The following is a 20,949-nucleotide window of genomic DNA, read 5'->3' on the forward strand; positions in this document are numbered from 1 at the left end:
GTTAAGCTTTCCAGGTTTTATTATATTGTAGGAGTATGAAGCATTTTACATATTTTTGTTGTAATATTGAGCTTTTAAAAATTCCTTTGCAACTTGAAAAGATACTTGTTGAGTAATTTACAAATCTATTTAAGTAAGTTCAAAAAGAGTTGACATTACATTTTATTTATGTTCACATTGCTGCTGCCCAAATCCATCACATCGTATGTGGGTTTGAAACATCCAAGTGTTGCTCGGTAGATGTATAACGCGTAAGAGTAAACTCAAACTCAAGATTTTTGACTTGGGATATTTTATCACTAGGATAACACCCGCACACAAATAAAATCAATACTCCAATGAAGTTGCAGTGAAAAATGAGTGGGCTTATAAATGGGCCTAGTAGGCTTGTTAAATGGGCTAATCTACTTCCAATTAAGAAAGTCCAACTACATTTCTCGATTCTTTTTTTATTATTAAAAAAATGATCCAAAATCCAATTTATGAACCATGACAGCAAAGGAAAAAGAGGAAGAAAAGAATGGAGGGACAACCTCTCCTCTCTCTCTGCAGGGGTCAGCACTACTCTTCCCGTTACTCAAAGCTCTGTGTAAGTGCTTGCGTTTCCTCCTGATTCAACTTTCTTGTATTGTTATTTGCTTCATTTTGTATTTTTTGGTATCTATATCTATATATAATATACACTAATTGCGTTACAAGTAGATTTTCTAGATATACTCAGAAGCTTCCTCACTAGCAAGTCGATAATCTATCTCCTCCTATACTTATACGTATCGTGCGAAATGCAGACGGCTTTGATCGTATGAATTGAATTAATCGATTGCAGAATCAGCCAATCCGCATTGCTGGATCAATTTCGCTGGATCGCAACGCTACTAATCGAAGCAACTGAAAAGCAAACATTTTGAGGGTAGCATTATCTTAAATCGGCGTCAATGTCGTGGGGGCTGGGCTGGAAGCGCCCATCGGAAGTCTTCCACCTCACATTGAGCTACGGCCAGGACGCCGACACTATCGATGACGCATCGCCGAGGTCATCGCTGTCGTCACACGCCTTATCGGGCTCATCTCCTTCGTCTCAGGAGGATGCATCCTCCGCCGCCTCCACTGCCGCTGCCCCTGTCGCCAGTACCAACGCCAATCAGGATCAGTTAGGGTTTAAGATCGAACTGGATTGGAACGCCGCCGATGACGAGGATCAAGTGGCGCTCAAGCTGCAATCGCAAGTGATGGTCGCCCTGCCGACGCCGCAGGACTCTGTGGAAGTTGAGCTGACGGAGAGGGTGCAAAATGGGGATTCCGAGCTTGATCTGGAGAGCAGTGAAGGTGAGCGAATGGAGACGGTGAGTTTAGAGATGAGGGTGGTGAAGAGGAGGGATCCGCTGAAAGGGGTTTTAATGTGGAAAGCGGCGGGATCAGGGCAACAGACTGATGGCGGAATGGGGGTGTTGGTGAAGCTGATGAGGTCGAATTTTGCCAATGGAGTTGCAGATGGGGTGGCTACAGGGTCTGAATGTCCTGATCATTGGCGAAATGTTTCTGTTGTCAGCCTTTGTGGTCTTGGATTATCAGTAAGTGTTTTCTTTGTCAAATACTTAGGATAGTCATGCTTTCTGATCATCCCCATAATTTACGCATATTTGTACATAATGAATTTACGCATCTTACTGCATGATATGTAATGTAACAATGTGTAAGTTTGTTTTTGTTCCTGTGATTATATCTCCGACTTTTATTTAGTCTTCTCCACCTGTTATCTGCTTGTGTCTGGAAATGCTAATGTTTGTGTTTCTTAGTTTTCAAAGTCTATATTCTTGTAGTATTTGAGATTAGTTTTAACTTTGAATTCTTCTATGTCTCTTTGCTTTGCTTACTAGCTCCACTTTCTGGTCAATCATGGATATTTCCTTTCTCCCTTTTTCATTTTATTTAAATTTGTGAAGATTGATATGTGCATATGTTTTGCTAGTGGCGGAGTCGGTATGTTTGTACCTCCTTATACTCATTTAATTTAGGAATTTTTAAGCCCAGTTATCTTGGAATTCAGTTTTGGATTACTTTTTGTAATCATGTAGGGTTGTCTCTTCAGAAGAACTTTGACAATGTAATTGCCTATATTTACTTGAGTTGTATTATATTCAGGCATTGCCCATTGAGATAACCCGTCTTCCTCTTCTTGAGAAACTTTATCTTGATAACAATAAGCTGTCAGTTTTGCCATCTGAGCTTGGTGAGCTGAAGCACTTGAAAGTTCTTGCTGTAGACTATAACATGCTCGTTTCCGTGCCTGGTAAGAGTTGGATTCTTTTCCTGGTTTCCCCCCCTTTATATGATGGATGATAAATGTTGGCTACCCTAGCAACTAATCTGGATATAAAAAATAAATTATTATGTGATACGAGCAATAGCATAACCTAACAGCTTGTCCTAATATCCTTTGTAATCTTTGTGGGGATGCAAGCAGTTGAACTAAGGCAGTGTGCTGGTCTTGTTGAATTGTCCCTGGAACACAACAAGCTGGTTCGCCCTATTCTTGATTTCAGGTCAATTTTTTCACCTGTAGCTTTCTTTGCTTAAGGAATACATGTTGGTGCCTATACTTTTAAAGTTCTTTTTTAAATTGGATCTGTTTACTTCTATTTGTAACCATTGAGATTTCACTTTTTTTAATCTTACTGTCTCTGCAAAAACCTAGTCCCTCTACTTTTATTTATTTTAAAGTTAGTTAGTCCATTATTATTCATGTAGCACAAGGACCTAGTCTTTCACACAAATGAAAGTATAGGGTGTCACTCAAATTTAACATGTAGGCTAGTATAAGGGCTTAATTTTAACAAATAAAAGTGCACATACCCATTTCCAATACACTTAAACGCATAGGGACTTGAATCTTTATAATACATTTTCCATGCTTTAAATATAGAAAATTTCCCTGGTGTTATCTTGGATATTTTTCCAAAGCTTAATACTTGTCTTCAGCTCGTCGACAGGGCTATGTCAGAGTTGCGTGTATTGAGACTTTTCGGGAACCCCCTTGAATTTCTTCCTGATATTTTGCCATTGAATGAACTTCGACACTTGTCCCTTGCAAATATTCGGATTGTGGCCGATGAGAACTTGGTAACAGTTAATGTACAGATTGAGGTATGATGATGAACCCTTCAGTAATTAGTAGCCAAACCAAGTGTAAAGGCTCTTAAGTTGAAATATACCTTCTTTTTCTTGTTTGATTCAGATGGAGAATAGTTCTTATTTTGTTGCATCTCGGCATAAACTGAGTGCCTTCTTTTCTCTCGTATTCCGTTTTTCTTCTTGCCATCACCCTTTGCTGGCATCTGCTCTTGCTAAGATAATGCAAGATGAGGGAAACCGTGTGGTGGTGGGAAAAGACGAAAATGCAGTACGGCAGCTCATAAGTATGATAAGTAGTGAAAACCAGCATGTGGTATGCTTCTGGTTCATAAATAAATGCGGATTGTTTTTGCTAAAATGTCTTACTTACATTTTTATTTATTTTATTTTTGTAAGGTCGAACAAGCTTGCTCTGCACTTTCAAATCTTGCTTCAGATGGTTCAGTAGCAATGGAACTTATGAAATCTGACATCATGCAACCTATTGAGAGAGTGCTGAAATCCACGGGGTCAAAGGAAGTTATCTCTGTCTTACAAGTTATGGTCAAGTTAGCTTTTACATCAGATATTGTAGCTCAGAAAATGCTGACAAAAGATATTCTGAAGTCACTGAAGTTATTGTGTGCTCACAAGAACCCAGAGGCATGCTCCACTAGTGTTTCTTTTATGTGTATATTTTCACATCATCTCTTGCCAATGGTTTAGCTCAAAATGAAGGTTTTCTGATTTAGGTCCAAAGGTTAGCGTTGTTTGCTATTGGGAATTTTGCCTTTTGTTTGGAAAACCGACGTGCACTTGTCACATCAGAAAGTCTGCGCGAACTTCTTCTGCGACTAACAGCTGCACCTGAGCCACGTGTATGTAAAGCTGCATCCCGTGCTCTTGCAATATTAGGTGTGTTCTTGCAAGAATATTTTAATGATCTAACATAGATTGGGGCAGGGAGTCTTACATCTCTCACATTTGCCATTGTAGGGGAGAATGAGATTCTGCGCCGTGCTATAAAAGCAAGACAGGTTCCCAAGCGAGGATTGCGCATACTTTCAATGGATGGTGGTGGAATGAAAGGATTGGCGACAGTTAAGATGCTAAGAGAAATCGAGAAGGGCACTGGAAAGCAAATTCATGAGCTTTTTGACCTTATTTGTGGAACATCTACCGGTGGTATGCTTGCTGTTGCTCTTGGAATAAAATTAATGTCCTTGGAAAAGTGTGAAGAAATATACAAACAACTTGGTAACTTTTCTTTTCTTTTTTTTTTCCAGAAGGAGCCTCATTTTTTGCTTTTCTCTCTAGTCTCTCCCGACCATATTTTATCATTATTATTCTCCTTCTCTAACATAATTACTTTTTCTCTCATTTTTCAAGGTAAACTTGTGTTTGCTGAATCTGTTCATAAGGAAAATGAAGCAGCAACATGGAGAGAAAAACTGGATCAACTTTACAAGAGCTCATCACAGAGTTTCCGTGTTGTAGTTCATGGATCTAAAGTTTGTTATACTGCTGTTCTCTTCTCTTCCTTTCCATTCATTTAATTTCCAAATCTCGCACAATACGTTTTGTCTATTCAGCCATTGTCTTTTAGTCCAGTGAAAAGACACAATAAAGTATGTTATATTGCTGTCTCTCTTCTGGTGCTCCATGCCCCCTATCTGTAGGTTTTATGCTCCATTCATACTTTTGGAATGGAAATGTTGGTGATGGAATGATTCCCCAATACCAAGCAATCCTCTTTTTTCACTCTCATCTAGTGTCTCCCAAACCTCCATACCAAACACCATTCAGAATTCATCATGAGGTTCCATATTAATTGGATTTTTCTTCCAGCACAGTGCAGATCAATTCGAGAAGCTGCTGAAGGAGATGTGTGCTGAAGAGGATGGAGATCTCCTGATAGAGTCAGCTGTTAAAAAGGTTCCCAAAGTTTTTGTTGTGTCTACTCTGGTCAGTGTCGCACCTGCACAACCATTTATATTTCGTAATTACCAGGTTCGGTGCTTTCCATTTAGTAGCTGTTAATGGTTCTTCTTGTGTCTGAGGGGATACTTTTAGTTGCTTATAATGACAATATCTTCTTAATCCCAGTACCCTGCTGGAACACCAGAGCTTTCTTCTGCAGTTTCTGAGAACTTGATAAGTGGGGTACAAGGAGTTGTGACTACTGGAGCTCAGGTTGGATACAAGAGAAATGCTTTTATTGGAAGTTGCAAGCATCGAGTATGGCAGGCTATAAGAGCGTCATCCGCGGCACCATATTATTTAGATGATTTCTCTGATGGTACTTTCCTCTTCTGTGCCTTCTGGGACATCTATCTTGTCTATTTTGTCCATACTATAGATGGATCTCAACGGAAGCTTTCATTGTCTACATTTTTTTTGAACTTTTTATGCTACAGGTATATATCGCTGGCAAGATGGGGCTATTGTAGCTAATAATCCTACAATTTTCGCCATACGAGAAGCACAACTTTTGTGGCCTGATTCTAAAATTGATTGTTTAGTTTCAATTGGCTGTGGGTCTGTTCCAACAAAGGTATCAAAGGACTCTCTATTTCCCTTCAGATACTGATATGGATTCCCCCTCTCCCCCCTCTTTCCCCAGCCATTGGGATATTGCCTGCTGTTTTCTATGCTTTACTTCTGTCAGATTGGTTGTGTTTTCATTGTGTTCTAGTTATATTATGATTTGAAGATGTTACCTTCCCAGCAATTGGTACTCAGTTCTCTGTTTTTCTGCCCTGTTAGGTTCGCAAAGGTGGCTGGCGCTATTTGGACACTGGACAAGTGTTGATTGACAGTGCTTGCTCTGTTGACCGTGTGGAGGAAACTTTAACTACATTGCTTCCTATGCTGCCAGATGTACAATATTTTCGATTCAATCCAGGTAAAGTTTTAACAGAAACTTATAGTTCTTTGCTTTGGTAACAAATTACTAAGCAAATTCGTATTTCTCGCTAAAGATTTGAAATATGTCATTTGAATAATATAGATTTTGACATATATATAGGTCCTCAACTCTTCACCTAAAGTGCAAAAAATAATTACTCCTTTTAGATAACAAATTCACAGACTCAAAATCTTTTTAGTCTCTTCTAATGAGTCAACAAATATCATGCCATTAGACTCTAAGCTCAATACCAAGGCATAAATCTCTCTCACTGTAACACGAGAACTAATTCCCACTTTATATACTATTGTAGATTATATATAATCTTGCAATCAAGATATTGGACATCTTATCTTCATATCTTGTTAGTTGTGACAGACAGAAACATGATACTAAGATTTAACAGAAATCAAATCTATATGATGGTTAGGAAAAATATATATCATGAATCAAATTCTGTTATTATCAAAGTAGTTTGTAACTTTCCAGTTGCCACTCTGTGTTTAGAAGGGTACATGAATAGATTGGATAAATCAAATTCCGGACAGGCAGCAGATAAAAGAGTGATGAAATGTCCTAGGATTTTAAAATTAGAAAGAAAGGTTCCTGATTCATTTCATGTACTTTTTATGCTGATATAACTTTGTTAGTACAAGAAAAACTTAATTTGAAATATTGAGGAGCATATAATCAATAACTTGACAAATTGTTCCTAGGCCAAAATTAACTAACTTGAATGCATAATTTCTTGCTAATTATGGATCCATTCTTCCTTCTGAGTTTGAAATATCTGAGAAACACATATATATTTCTTATAGGAGAAGGCTCCACTTATTTCGTTTAATAGTTATCCCTAAGTATGATTGATTGTACAGTTGATGAACGTTGTGACATGGAACTCGATGAGACTGATCCAGCAGTCTGGTTAAAGTTAGAGGGTGCTACAGATGAGTACATTAAGAATAATTCTATGTCATTCAAGGATCTCGCTGAAAGATTGCTCGAGAGTACTCTTGATGATAAATTTTCAGATAGTGTTAAGTCTCAGCAGATTTTTAGAGCAAATGGTACTAGTCTCCTTTAACTCCGAATCATTCTTTAATCCGTTCCTTCAAATTTTGAGTTCATTCTATAAATGATAGAGATGGTTTTTTGTATGTGATAGTGTCAAATGACAACACTGCTTGTTTGGGTTGGAGACGCGGTGTACTTCTTATAGAGGCTTCAAATAGTCCAGATTCTGGTAGAGTTTTTCACCATGCACGGACACTTGAGACATTTTGTGGTAGTAATGGGATAAAATTATCACTTGTCAATGGGACATTTGGGACCATGAAGGCTTCTCCAGGATCTGCACTTCCAACGCTATTTACATCACCTTTGTTTACTGGAAGCTTCCCATCAAGTCCTTTAGTTTACAGTCCTGACATGGGCCCCCAGCCAGTGGGTAGAATTGATTTAGTCCCACCTTTGAGCTTAGATGGAGTCCATTCTGCAAAATCAACTGCTTCACCCCCTGAGTCTCCCCCTAAGAGGAGACAGCTTGCTGTGCCTATCCTATCATTGCATGAGAAAATACAAAATTCACCTCAGGTTGGAGTAATTCATTTGGCACTGCAAAATGACACAAGAGGCTCCATTTTATGGTATGTTTTATAACCCATCATTGCTTCTTTATAATACAGTTTCATCTTGTTGGATTCATTGTTAAATCTCTTCTTCTTCTCTTTTGAATTAGTTGGCAGAATGATGTATTTGTGGTAGCAGAACCTGGAGAATTAGCAGAGAAGTTTCTGCAGAATGTGAAATACAGCTTGCTATCAATGATGAAGGGAAGGAAGAGGAATTATACATCAGTAATTTCCAACATCACAACTGTTGCTGATCTTGTTTCTTGTAGGCCATACTTCCAGATTGGGGGTGTGGTCCACAGATATATAGGGCGCCAAACACAGGTAGATCCACTATTTCTTTGTGTTACATGGAGTATTATTTTTCACTTGGATGAAAAATTTGATATGTTTGGTATGATATTGTGAAGGTCATGGAAGATGATCAAGAAATTGGTGCTTACATGTTCCGCAGAACTGTTCCTTCCATGCACTTGACTCCCGAAGATGTCCGTTGTATGGTATGTGTACAGATCTTTCTGTTACAGTAGCTTGATTTTGAGTTGTTTGTCTAGGCTGCCATTGGGAGGATGATAATAAGACAACTTTTAGTTTAGTTTCATCCTCTGATGGAAACTTCTAGAAATGTTGGGGTTAGTCATAAATTTGGGCACCCTTGAACTCTTTAAGGCTATAGGATGTTTGATCACTCAGTTGTCAAAAGTTGTTGGGTCCAATCAAACATTTAAACTCGAACTTTAAAAATCAATTCATTTTGTACCCTCCTCCATTATCCCTCCTACTAATGTCCTTGAGGTCTGTCTAACAGATGTCACACTTATGCCGTTAGAGCATTAACATGTGGCTAAAACATACATGAAAATCCCGTAATTGGCTGATTCCCTAAGAACATAAACCCTAAATTGCAAATTTGATTGCAGAAACCATTTATACAAGTAACCAACACAAGGGGCTCTTGATTGCAGAAAATATACATAGATTCTCACATTTATATGTCCAGTTGATAAGTACAAGAATGTTGTGATGCTGACTTGTGTATCCTGCAGGTTGGATCTTGGAGGGACAGAATTATAATTTTCACAGGAATATATGGTCCTACCCGAGCTTTGACGAAAGCATTCCTTGATTCTGGTGCCAAAGCTGTGATATGCCCTTCTGCTGAGCCTGAAGAATTGCAGCTGACATCATTTTATGGGGCAGGTGAGTTTAGTAGTTATGAGAATGGCAAGTTTGAGATTGGATACGAGGAAGGAGAAGAGGAGGACCCTGAACCCTCGAGTCCCATAAGTGACTGGGAAGACAGCGACCCTGATAAAAATGGGGAGCAGCCAATGAGTTTATGGGACGACGATGAGAAGGAACTGAGTCAATTTGTGAGCAAGTTGTACGAATCAATGTATGAGGGTGGTGCCAGAGTTGATGTTGCTCTAAAACGTGTGCTTGCTTCACATAGGAGCCTCAGATATTCGTGCCATCTTCCGAGCAATCCGTAGATGGGAGAGGGTACTATTGTTGTTTGCCGTCGGAGGTATCTACTCCCATCTTTCTTGTAATACTCTGTACTGTACATACTCAACTAGTATAATAGATGAGAATATTTTACAAGGAAAAACCAGAAGAAATGAGAATAAACAAAGAGGAAATGAACATTTTTTAGTTATAATACTAATTAAATCTTATAGAGCTGACTTTTTTTGTGAAGAGGGACATCTCAAAGTTTGCAGTGTGGGTATGCTTAATTTGTTAAAAATGACCCAATGTGATTATCTAAATCATCGCTATTCTCTATGTTTTCATATTTCAGTTTCCACGTATATGGTTAACTTACTACTACAAAACCCCGAATTTTGATATGAAATAGGACAATTAGAATTTGAATCTTTGCATTTATAAATTACAATAAAATAATCCAACTAATGAAAATTCGACCAACAATCCAACGTCAAGCACTTGCCAGGTTCAGATATAAAAGAAAATTTCTAAAAGAAAAATAAATCTAGTTTCTCTGCTCACACTCTCACCCTCCTGTATAATTTATTTCTCTCTTTCTTCTTAAAAATTCTTGAATTTATCATATACAACCACGATTCCAATAATAATTGTATCAGTATCCAAATCATAATCTTGTGAATTGTATTAATTTGTATATTGAGGTAAATTTGTTGCTAATTACTTCGTTACTTTTGTCAGAATTGAATTTATATGTAACAGAGCGGTTGCTAGTGCGCTACCACAACTTGGATATGCTGTCGTCTCACAACATACCAATTACTATTCAATTTCTGATTTGATTATGTTTTGACTGTTATTTTAATACTCAAGTAGTGACATAAATTTGAAAGATATGGATATAATGACTTGGAATTTTTAAATAGATTTAATATACTGCACATGCACACCTAGGGGTGTGAACAATTGTTAACTTTCTTAAATTGCTAACTTGCTAATTCCTTAATGCGATACATTAAAAATGTCAACACGATGACATTAAAATATCAACCCATACTTTTGTTGAACTTCAATATAATGTGTTGATATTATGTGTTGACATTTTGATGTCATCGTGTTAACATTTTTAATACACTGTATATGTATTGATGAGTTAGCAGAGTTAAGCAACTTAAATAGTTAGCAATATAACGCATCCCCTACACACCTATACATGTATAACTTCACCGACAGTCGATTATTGTTTTGCTAAACTTCTAACTTATTTATTTTAAAAAATAATTACAACTCGAATTTATTCAATCATCTAAACTAATTCAATTTTCTAATTCTATTAGCATATTATGCATGTAGCTCCAACTAACTGAATACGTCCAAGGTAAAGTTTATTTAAAAAAAAAAAGTTTATCTCTCCATAATTCCATTAATAAACTGGTTTGAGGGTAAAATAAACAATAAATAACAAAGGCCACCTAAAAAATTATAATTTGCATTGAGGTATATGCTGAATTAATAGATGGATTACGCTCAAATTAAAATTAAAAATTCACACGGTGCTAACTGCATCACAGGAAAATGAGCGAACCTGTAATAAATATAGTCCATTCATTTTTAGTTGACCAGTTAATCCTACTTAAGAAGCTGAGTTACTCGATTTAGCCAAATAGTTTATGTATTGTCTTATTGATATCCAATGACCAGTCGCTATTTATCCTTCCTTGATAGTACTAATTAATTCACATTCCTTAAAATTACAAAACTTTCTGGAAAGATTATTTTCCAAAAAAAATTAAAGGCTAAAATTGTTACTGAACATATAACCATTTTATGTTTTTGGTCCTAAACATTATCTTTTGGATTTTGTGGTCCTGAACATATGGAAATTTGATCATTTTGGTCCTCCGTCAACATTTCCGTTAAAAACTAACGATCAACGGGTTTAATCCTGATTTTGACCAAATTAAACTTTTAATTTTAAATTTTTACTCCCTAATTAATTTCCTAATTAGTTTTACACTTCAATTTCATCTTCTTCCTTCCTCTCATCTTTATCTTCTTCTTTCCTCTTCCTCTCCCTCAAGACTCACTCTCTTCCTCCAGCAGATACTACCTCCTCCTCTTTCTCCCCCGCCTTAATCCCCTTCTCCCCTCTCCCCTCAATCCGCACCCCCAAATTCCCCCTTCTCTCCACACTCCTAGCTTCTCAAACGCCCCAATTCCGCCTCCACGCCTCAATGATCGAGAAGGAGATCCCCGTCGCCGAGCGCCCCGCCACTTTCCTCCGTGGAATCGAGTCAGGCGCCTCCAATTCCCCCGATTCCGTCCGCGGCAGGTTCGAGAGGATGATCAGGAGGCGCAGGACAGCGTGTGTGCCGTGATCGAGGCTGCGGACGGCGGCGACAGATTCAAGGAGGACGTCTGGTCGAGGCCCGGCGGTGGCGGCGGGATCAGCAGGGTTTTGCAGGACGACGCGGTGTGAGAGAAGGCTGGGGTAAATGTGTCGGTTGTTTACGGGGTTATGCCGCCCGAGGCGTACAGAGCGGTGAATCCTTTGTAGAATGGGGATGTTAATGTTGGGGCTACCGCAACGGAAGACACGGAAAACAAACAGGTCCTTAACGGATCTATTTAGGTGATTATGCATTCGATTCCAATTTCATGCAACAAACATAGATCTATAGAACACACATCAAATATTCACATAAACATGCATATTAGACGTGAATTAAATGTTACCTCATAATCTGACATCGGATTGACGTTGCTTGCTGCACCTCCGGGCGATCCCTAGTTTACCGACCATGTATCTTCCGTACTATTCCCTTGTCCTTGATCATCCATCCGTGTGGGCGGATCTTGAATAATCAACAAATAGCTTTGAAGAGATCTAGGAGAAACACTACACCAAACTATCTATCTCGATTCAATTCTATGGATTAGAATGAACAAGACAAGATCAAACCAAAAACCCTAGCTCCCTATTTCTTGGAGGCTCGAAAATCGAGCCAAATGAGGGAGAGAGAGAGCCCACGCTAGTGGCGGCTAGGGTTAGGGTTGAGAGGTGCAACTTTTGGTGTTCTTGGGTTTCCCATACTCCTCACTATTTATAATAGACTTAATGGGCTAGTAAGGGGATCCATGGAATGATTTATGTGTTGGACTCACCCATTAGATAATTAACTAATTAAATCAAATGACCCATGATTTAATATATTATCAATGAAATATTATTTTGTTCCACTAAAGAATAATATTGCACTCCCACCTAAATCACCAAATTACAAATAACTTGGGTCCATTTTATTTTATAATATTTTCCGCGTTTAAGATTATCTTGATCCATCAATTTAATTCTTTTGTCTGCTATGTGACTAGAATTAAATTAATTCTCCAAAGAGTTCTTCTAGTTTGAAACTTTATTTATTATTCGTGGAATAAATTCCAACTGTGCAGTTTTCTGAATAATAAATTCCTTTTTCAAACACCTCTTGGGGATCACCCCTTAGGGATTTAATCATACCACACTGGGCACATGAATTCTATGAAATAACATTCCAATACCTTCATGTTATTCAATTACTACCACCCAAGATATCATGCACTTGAGTTAAATACAAACTCTCACATATTGATAAGTAGGGTTGGGGAAAAATACCGAAAAAATGATATATCGCTCATATCGTATTGAAAAATATAGAAAAATTATCGAATTTTCGATATATCGTAATTTTCGATACGATACGATATCGTATCGTAAGTTTTTGATACGATAACGATATGAATTTCCTTATATCGCGATATATCGTTTTATATCGAAAATATGATATATATCGAAAATTTTCGATATATCGATATTTTCGATATATATCGATATATATAGAAAATTTCGATATATATCGATATTTAACGATATATCGAATGTCGACCACAATTATAGATTAAACCCCCTCCCGAGGTGAGAAACCTGTAGATTAAGTGCTAGGATTGAAGTCCCCTTCTAATCCTAAAGCCCCTAACTCCCAAAAGCTCGATTAGGTCAAAGACCTCACTCAAAACCTCAACTCTCCCGAGTTTTATTGCATTAAGGTGTGAACTATTCCTATTTCCAGATTAATTATTTCATCTCCCGATTAATCTAATTAATCCTACACAATCAAGTGGTGATCAAGCAATTGAAAGGAATAAACCCAAGAATAATCAAATAACTACAAGAGCAATGTAAGAACAAAATCAATTGGATAAAAATTATGAAATTAATGCATCTTCACCAAGAATTCTACAAAAGGTGTTTAGCTACTCATGTTCATGGAGAAAACTAAGTTTAACACAAAGAATCCGAACAAAAACATGAAAGATAGATACTAAGAACTCCTGTGGAACGAATCTATGGAGTGAAGTCTTCAATCTTCCGATTTGGAGTCTTCAATCTTCAATTCTCTCTCTAGAAGTGTTCTTGGGGGTGTGTGTGAGTGTTGGAGGCGGTAAGGTAGAATGAATCTCGTCCAATCCAACCCTAGCCTTTTCTTCTCGTTTTTCCACTTTAAAAATCGCGTTTTCAGCTTTCAGACGCGTCAAATTGACGTACCCGGCCAGGTAGAATTTATGAACTGTAAATCCACCCGGTCGGGTGACCATTTCAGACCCCTTTCTGGACTCGTGACGCTGTCTTCAGGATACCCCGTCGGGTGGAATATTTGTGCTGTAAATGCACCCGGCCGGGTGTCGTTTTCCGGCTCCTTCTGGTCCTCAAGTCCTACCCGGCCGGGTAGAATTTATAAGAGTAAAACTCACCCGGCCGGGTGTAGCCATTAAAGGCCTTGCTGCCTCCTATCCCCAATCGGCCGAATTTTTGCCTCTTTTTTATCTACTTATCCTAGAACACTCAACAAACACATGAAACTCCAAAAGATAGGTTAATTGGCTGGAAATAGACAATTCAAGCATCAAAACTCAACATTAAGCACCTCAACATACCAATTAAACCGACTAAAACATGAGTTTATCAACTCCCCCAAACTTGAAACCTTATTTGTCCTCAAATAAGAAGAAGAAGATCACAACAATAAACTCATACAAGAGGTGAAATTAGGCTTTGCTTCAGATATAAATTTAAAAGACATCGGCATGGAAATATGCAAAGATCAATCAAGCATTACCTTGAGTTACTGTCTCGTGTATCACTTGGTTTCAATGCCCTAACAAGTTCATGAAGTGTAAATTTTTTTATGCTTCTCTCACTCTCAAATGTATAGAGGCTCAATATTAATCACTCAAATCAATATACAAGAAGTGTTTACCATAGGCTTGCTCAAAATCAAACATCTCCTCTACTAGAGTATGAAAGTGAATCTAAAATCAGAAAGGACTTTATTAAGGTTGTAATGTGGCTCTTTGGACGGTAGGGAAATTTTAAGCTAAGTGGCTGAAAAGAATACGAAGCACAAGTACCACATATTGAATCTCCCAACAAAAGACCATTTCTCAATACAATTCTCAGATAAGTACGACTTTGTCAAACTTCTTCCTCCCATCCAATTCCCACTTATTTAGAAACTCAACCAAAAACTCCTCTAGACTTCGTCTAGCTTATACCTCCACAATTTATATGCTTTTTTTTTTTTTTTTTTAACTCTAGACTTCGTCTAGCTTATACCTCCATTATTTTTTTACAACGGCCGATATGTGCTTCTAAGTTTTGTAGGCTTGTCACTTTTGAGAGTGATTTAACAATGAATCAACAATCGACACTCTTTTTATAGGCTAGGAGGGTTGACTAAGGATTACGACAATTTACACACTTAAATGATTATGAGCAAGTTCTAGAAACAACAACAAACTTGATAGAATCACACCGAAACAAATGTTAGGCTCAAATCTCACTGGGAATTGGCATTGAATCAAGCAAACAAGCAATTCACTCAAAAGCAATCGTAACCAATTAAGCATATTCCCGCCATTTTCGCAAAGCATTATTTTAGACAACAAAAGAAATCATCATAAGCGCCCAAAAATAAACACCTCACAGTATAGATAATTATACGATCATTACATCCCCATATTCAAGTCCCACAGGAGGGACATACACAAATCAAATAGAAACAAAATAAAGAGAAACAAAACAGTTCACAAAACATCGACCAATCAAGAAGTTCATCATCACCAAAGATAGTGGGGGAAGCATCACCAATCCACGTCAGACCCCCCAAACTTATTCAATACGAAGGATAGAATAAGTTTGAAGAGGAGTGGATGGTGTGGTTACCTCTACTCAGATGGAGGTTGAAACCTCGCATAATAAGCTTGGTAGAAGGCTTGTGCCTCAATCCATCGTGCATCCCCTTGAGCTTGAAGGTGCTCAATCCACGTCTCACAAGCCTCAAGACGGGATTCTTGACGAGCCATCATCAACTGGTTCTTCTGGCGCCATTGTCGCATAAATTCCCATTGGTTGTCTTGGATCATCTGCAGTTGCTGGATCCCTGAAGTAATGTCTGTCATTCGCCTTTCCCTAGAAGGGCGGCCTACTGGGTGACTTCTCTTCGGTCGGCTGCTCCCTTCTGGCTCATGCTCTGTAGCCTCCTCTTCTTCATCTTCGTCCATTTCTTCTTCAGCTCGGGTAGGCAAGGGTTCATCGGGGATCTCTGGGCGTTGGAGTAAATGGGCGCCCACACGCATAGGTCGCTGACCTTCGCCCTGGGGAGGATCACTCTCTATCTTTGCCAAATGGGCATCCGAGTTCATCTTCCAATTATCCTTAAGTCCACCCCCGACAGCAGTAAGTATAGGGTCGGGGAATCGGAAAAATGTCTTCGGGCCTAGGATTAAGTACCCGACGCCCCTACTGTCTACCGTGATCATACCTGACTTCTTCAAAAACTCACAATCAATGGACATTGGCCCCGAATCGGGATCCCGATCCTCCACATCGACCTGAAAATGGAGGGCCAGACGGGTGACCACACCCCCCACAACATAGTTTCCCACTCTTCTTCTTTGCTTGTCTCTCCAGGTGTTTAATCATGTAATATCCGATATTGATCCGCCGGTGGGCTAAGATGCCCCATAGAATGAATAGTACACCAGAAGAGATGTTGCCCAGTTCCTTGTGAGCGAATGAGAAGCAGACTAAGGTCTTGGCCATGTACCTCAGTACCGGATTCCGGATGGAGTTTATCTTTGCGCGGGAGGGAGCATAAATAGGGCCCTGGCTGGACGTGATCTCATCCAGTGTGATGCGGGCCCAGAAATCATTCATGTTATAGTCCTGAGGCTCTTCAATGTAGCCTTTCTTATTGTCGTCGAGCAAATGGAAGATGGAGTTGAACTCCGCCAACGTGAGTGTGTGCTTGACATTGTCCAAGCGGAAGGTGATGGAGGCCAAGGCGCTATTGTTGTAGTTCAATTGGAGCGTGGACATGAACTCCAAAGTTAGGACCTTGTATGATCCATAACGATGTGCAAACAGGAAGTTTAGGTGTCCCGCTTCCAAGAGAGATTCCCATGATGTTTGAATGCCCATGTCCGTGATCAAGTGGTTAACAGGGTACCGGTTAGGCATACTATCCAACGGTACAAGAGCTGCCCATCTGGTCTTCTCTTCCTTGCCCCTTAAGGTGACATTCACGTTCCGGGGATTAGCGATGTTGACCATATTAGATGTACCTGAGATAAACCACAACAAACAACCAACCCCAAACTTTAGTCCATAATCAAAGATTTATGATTGTAGGCAAGATAAGATAAAATTAGGAAGATAGACTCAATTCCTAAAATCAGAAGCACTAACACCAAGCGAGACATATAGGGCAGGCAAGCAAGCAGGATTTTTAGAAAGATAGACTCAATTTCTAAAACCTAGAACCCATAATTCAAATAAATCAGGGAGATAGACTCAATCCCTATGCCCATTCTTCGCACATTAATCAAAAGGGAGATAGACTCAATCCCTATGGCTCACAAAACTATCACATTCCCCCCCCCCATTATGTAGCACATACTCAAACAACAATACCACAAGATATTGAATTTCACCCAAAAACATGAATTTCACACCCAATATCAAACATCAACTCAATTTCAAGAACAATGTCACACCAAAATTCATCAATTCATAGTCAAAGCTTCACCTCAAGCAAAAATTCATGAATTAACACCATAACTCTTCACAATTCAACTCATAAGTGCAAATAATTATACCCACTACAAAATTTCACAATACATCCATGGAGAATGAAGATTAGAGGAGGAAATCATACCTTTGGTGTTTAGTAGTAGTGAAATTTTGAAAATTTTCTTCCTCTTTGGATTTTCAAGTAAAATCCCCAAAATAATCGGTGAAACTCTTCTAAATCACAAGTAATAGTGATGGGTGGGGTGGATTTGAGGTGGGTTTTAGTGATTGTGTGTGAATTGGGGGAGGAATTTTGAAATGGGGGGGAGGCGCCGCCAGTCGAGAGGAAAAATGAAGAATTTCGAAAATTTCATACCTTTTATAGTCCTAGGGCTCGCGACACTGGACCCGGCCGGGTAGAATTTATGAACTAATAATCCACCCGGCCGGGTGGCACTTTTAGACCCCCTTCTGGACTCCGAATGCAGCGGTGAAGTGACCCGGCCGAGTATAAATTTTGTGCTGTAAATTCACCCGGCCGGGTGCCATGTTTTGGCCCCTTTCTGAACTTCGGAAGCCATTCTGATCGACCCCGGCCGGGTAGAATTTACACATAGTAAATACACCCGGCCGGGTGGCCTTTTCTGGGCGGTTTCTGTTCATTTTTTTTTTCCTCAATGCCTCTTCCTTGTAGAATTCGAATTTCCTATACAAAAAAATCAACACCATACCCAACATAATACCAATTCTAGCTACTCAAGGAGAGAACTATTCTTAAAAAAAAAATAAAAACTAAGGAGAAACACAATAAAGAAAAACACACAAGCACCAAGAAAGAAGAAAACACGCCAAAAACAAAAATAAAAACCACACAAAAGCAATAAAATTACCTACTAGGGGTTGCCTCCCCTATAGCGCAATTTTTTACCGTCGTATGCTCGACGCTTCAATAAGCTCATTCGGTGCGTTCCAAGGTGAGCACAAACACCTCCTCCTTCTGCTCATAGCTATGGAATTTCTTCATATTTTGGCCATTAGCCGTGAAAGTCCTTCCATCATCTCCTTGAAGCTCTATGGCTCCATTCTTCATCACCGTCTTCACCTTGAACGGCCCTGACCACTTAGATTTTAACTTTCCGGGGAAAAGCTTCATTCGTGCATTAAAGAGTAGCACGGAATCTCCTGGGGCAAACTCCCTCTTCTCTATCATCTTATCATGATAAGTCTTGAGACGCTCCTTGTAGATGGAAGAGTTCTCAAAGGCTTCATTTCTGAATTCATCGAGAAGGTTGAGATGAAGTTGTCTCTCCTTCCCCGCTTTGTAGTAGTCCGCATTGAATTGCTTCACCGCCCAATAGGATTTGTGCTCTAACTCCACCGGAAGATGGCAAGATTTGCCAAACACCAATTGATATGGTGACATGCCAATCGGCGTCTTGTACGCCGTCCTATATGCCCAAAGAGCATCATCAAGCTTCATCGACCAATCCTTCCTATTAGCATTCACCGTCTTCTCAAGTATCCCCTTAATTTCTCTATTAGCCAACTCCGTTTGGCCATTTGCTTGAGGATGATAGGGAGTAGTGATTCGGTGCTTGACACCGAATTTTTGCAACACGAGCTCGAGCCACCTATTCTTGAAATGGGACCCCCCATCACTAATCAACGCTCTTGGAGCCCCAAACCTTGTGAAGATATTTTTCTGAACGAAGCTAATCACAACCTTGGAGGAGTTGGCGTGAGTGGGGATAGCCTCTACCCACCTCGAGACGTAGTCGATCACCAAGAGTATGTATTGATGCCCGGATGAAGGTGGAAAAGGACCCATGTAATCGATCCCCCATACATCAAAAAGCTCCACCTCCACAATAGTAGTCATGGGCATTTCCTTCTTCTTCGAAACTCCCCCGGTCCTTTGGCACTCATTGCAATGGAGTACAAAGGTTTGACAATATCCATAGATACTCGGCCAATAAAGGCCGCATTGGAGCACCTTCATCGCCGTTCGGTTGGCTCCAAAATGTCCTCCACTAGGACTTGAGTGGCACTTCCTCATCACATGTTCCCATTCATCAATGGGAACGCATCTTCGTATCACCATGTCGGCACATCGCCTAAACAGGAACGGCTCATTCTAAAAGTAGAACTTGACGTCGTGGAAGAACTTCTTCTGATATGACATGTAATCCTCCGGAATGATCTTTACCACCAAGAAATTCACAATATCTGCAAACCATGGAGATGAGCCTTGAGCATAGAAGAGATGCTCGTCGGGTAATTCTTCATTGATGAGAACCTTCAAATTCTTCCCTTCAAAACAGTGCTCCAATCTCGACAAGTGGTCAGCTACCACGTTCTCACATCCCTTCCTGTCTCGAATCTCTAAATCAAATTCCTGTAGAAACAAGACCCACCATATCAGTCTCGGCTTGGCATCCACCATGGCGAAAAGATGGCGGATGGCGACATGGTCTGTGAACACAATAGTTCTCGCCCCAATGAGATAGGGACGGAACTTGTCGAACGAATACACCACCGCCAACATCTCTTTCTCGGTAGTAGTATAATTTGCCTGCGCCGCATCTAGGGTCCGACTTGCATAGTAGATCACCCTGAAAATCTTGTCTCTTTTCTGGCCCAAAGCAGATCCCACGGCCACATCACTAGCATCACACATGATCTCGAACGGCTGTGACCAATCCGGTGAGATGAGCACGGGTGCACTCACAAGCGCCTTCTTCAATGTCTTGAAGGCCTGCAAACATTCAAGAGAGAAATCAAACTTAACATCCTTAGCAAGTAAATGACATAAAGGCCTAGCAATTTTAGAAAAATCCTTAATAAACCGCCTATAGAACCCAGCGTGACCAAGGAAACTCCTCACAGCCTTCTCATTGGATGGTGGTGGCAACTGCTCAATCGCCACTATCTTAGCCCTGTCCACCTCAAGTCCTCCTGCAGATATTTTGTGCCCGAGCACAATGCCATCTCTCACCATAAAATGGCACTTCTCCAAGTTGAACACCAAGTGTGTCTCTTCACATCTCTATAAAACACGAGTTAGATTCCGTAAACAATTATCAAAAGAGCTACCAAAGACGGAGAAGTCATCCATGAAGACTTCCATTATATCTTCCATCATGTCGTGAAAGATGGACCTCATACACCTCTGAAAGGTGGCTGGGGCATTGCAAAGGCCAAATGACATCCTCCTGAAAGCATACACACCATAAGGACAAATAAAAGCATATTTATATTGATCATCTGGGGAAATTAAGATCTGATTATATCCGGAGTAGCCATCTAAAAAGCAATAGTACTCATACCCTGCCAACCTATCTAGCATCTGGTCAATGAATGGAAGGGGAAAATGATCATTCCTGGTTGCAGCATTAAGAGCTCTGTAGTCTATACATACTCTCCATCCGGTTACCAACCTAGTGGCTATCATCTCATCATCTCCCCCTTTTACTACCGTCATCCCACCCTTCTTAGCTACCACTTGGGTGGGACTTACCCAATCACTATCCGAAATAGCATAGACAATCCCGACATCTAACCACTTAAGCACCTCCTTCCTCACCACGTCTTGCATTATCGGGTTAAGTCTCCTTTGGTTTTGAGCTTTGGGTTTAGACCCCTCTTCTAGAAGAATTCTATGCATGCAAACCGTAGGACTTATCCCCTTAAGGTCCGAGATGGACCACCCAATTGCACCCCTATGCTTCCTAAGCACTCTA

The 20,949-nt window shown here is 39.8% G+C and overlaps 1 protein-coding gene and 1 pseudogene across 2 annotated transcripts; both read left to right on the forward strand.

Moving 5' to 3' along the window:
• The first annotated feature begins 495 nt into the window (after nt 1–495).
• Nucleotides 496–9,299, forward strand: LOC125200959 (phospholipase A I-like). Of its 2 annotated transcripts, none has more exons than XM_048098811.1 (19): nt 496–589; nt 789–1,571; nt 2,143–2,290; nt 2,465–2,543; nt 2,991–3,144; nt 3,236–3,445; nt 3,529–3,774; nt 3,864–4,026; nt 4,108–4,368; nt 4,501–4,622; nt 4,960–5,121; nt 5,218–5,410; nt 5,529–5,665; nt 5,878–6,016; nt 6,895–7,086; nt 7,185–7,665; nt 7,758–7,974; nt 8,061–8,150; nt 8,697–9,299. In XM_048098811.1, the coding sequence occupies exons 2-19, from the start codon at nt 936–938 to the stop codon at nt 9,141–9,143; spliced, it is 4,077 nt and encodes a 1,358-aa protein (XP_047954768.1). In that variant the 5' UTR covers nt 496–589; nt 789–935; the 3' UTR covers nt 9,144–9,299. The 2 variants fall into 2 exon arrangements, with proteins under 2 accessions (XP_047954768.1, XP_047954769.1); XM_048098812.1 differs by having other exon boundaries at nt 523–589; nt 827–1,571.
• A 2,034-nt stretch (nt 9,300–11,333) lies between these two features.
• The window catches only part of LOC125187602, a 30,622-nt pseudogene continuing 21,006 nt past the window's right edge, over nt 11,334–20,949 (forward strand).

The sequence above is a fragment of the Salvia hispanica genome, chromosome 1 (assembly GCF_023119035.1).
Source record: "Salvia hispanica cultivar TCC Black 2014 chromosome 1, UniMelb_Shisp_WGS_1.0, whole genome shotgun sequence".
Classification (NCBI taxonomy): domain Eukaryota; kingdom Viridiplantae; phylum Streptophyta; class Magnoliopsida; order Lamiales; family Lamiaceae; genus Salvia; species Salvia hispanica.

What these genes read in the sequence shown, in the direction of transcription:
- LOC125200959 (XM_048098811.1), top strand. Translation starts at nt 936, where the DNA reads ATGTCGTGGGGGCTGGGCTGGAAGCGCCCATCGGAAGTCTTCCACCTC. An exon ending in CATGCTCGTTTCCGTGCCTG is followed by an intron (nt 2,291 to 2,464) that starts GTAAGAGTTGGA and finishes GGATGCAAGCAG; the next exon opens with TTGAACTAAGGCAGTGTGCT. An exon ending in GCAGATTTTTAGAGCAAATG is followed by an intron (nt 7,087 to 7,184) that starts GTACTAGTCTCC and finishes TGTATGTGATAG; the next exon opens with TGTCAAATGACAACACTGCT.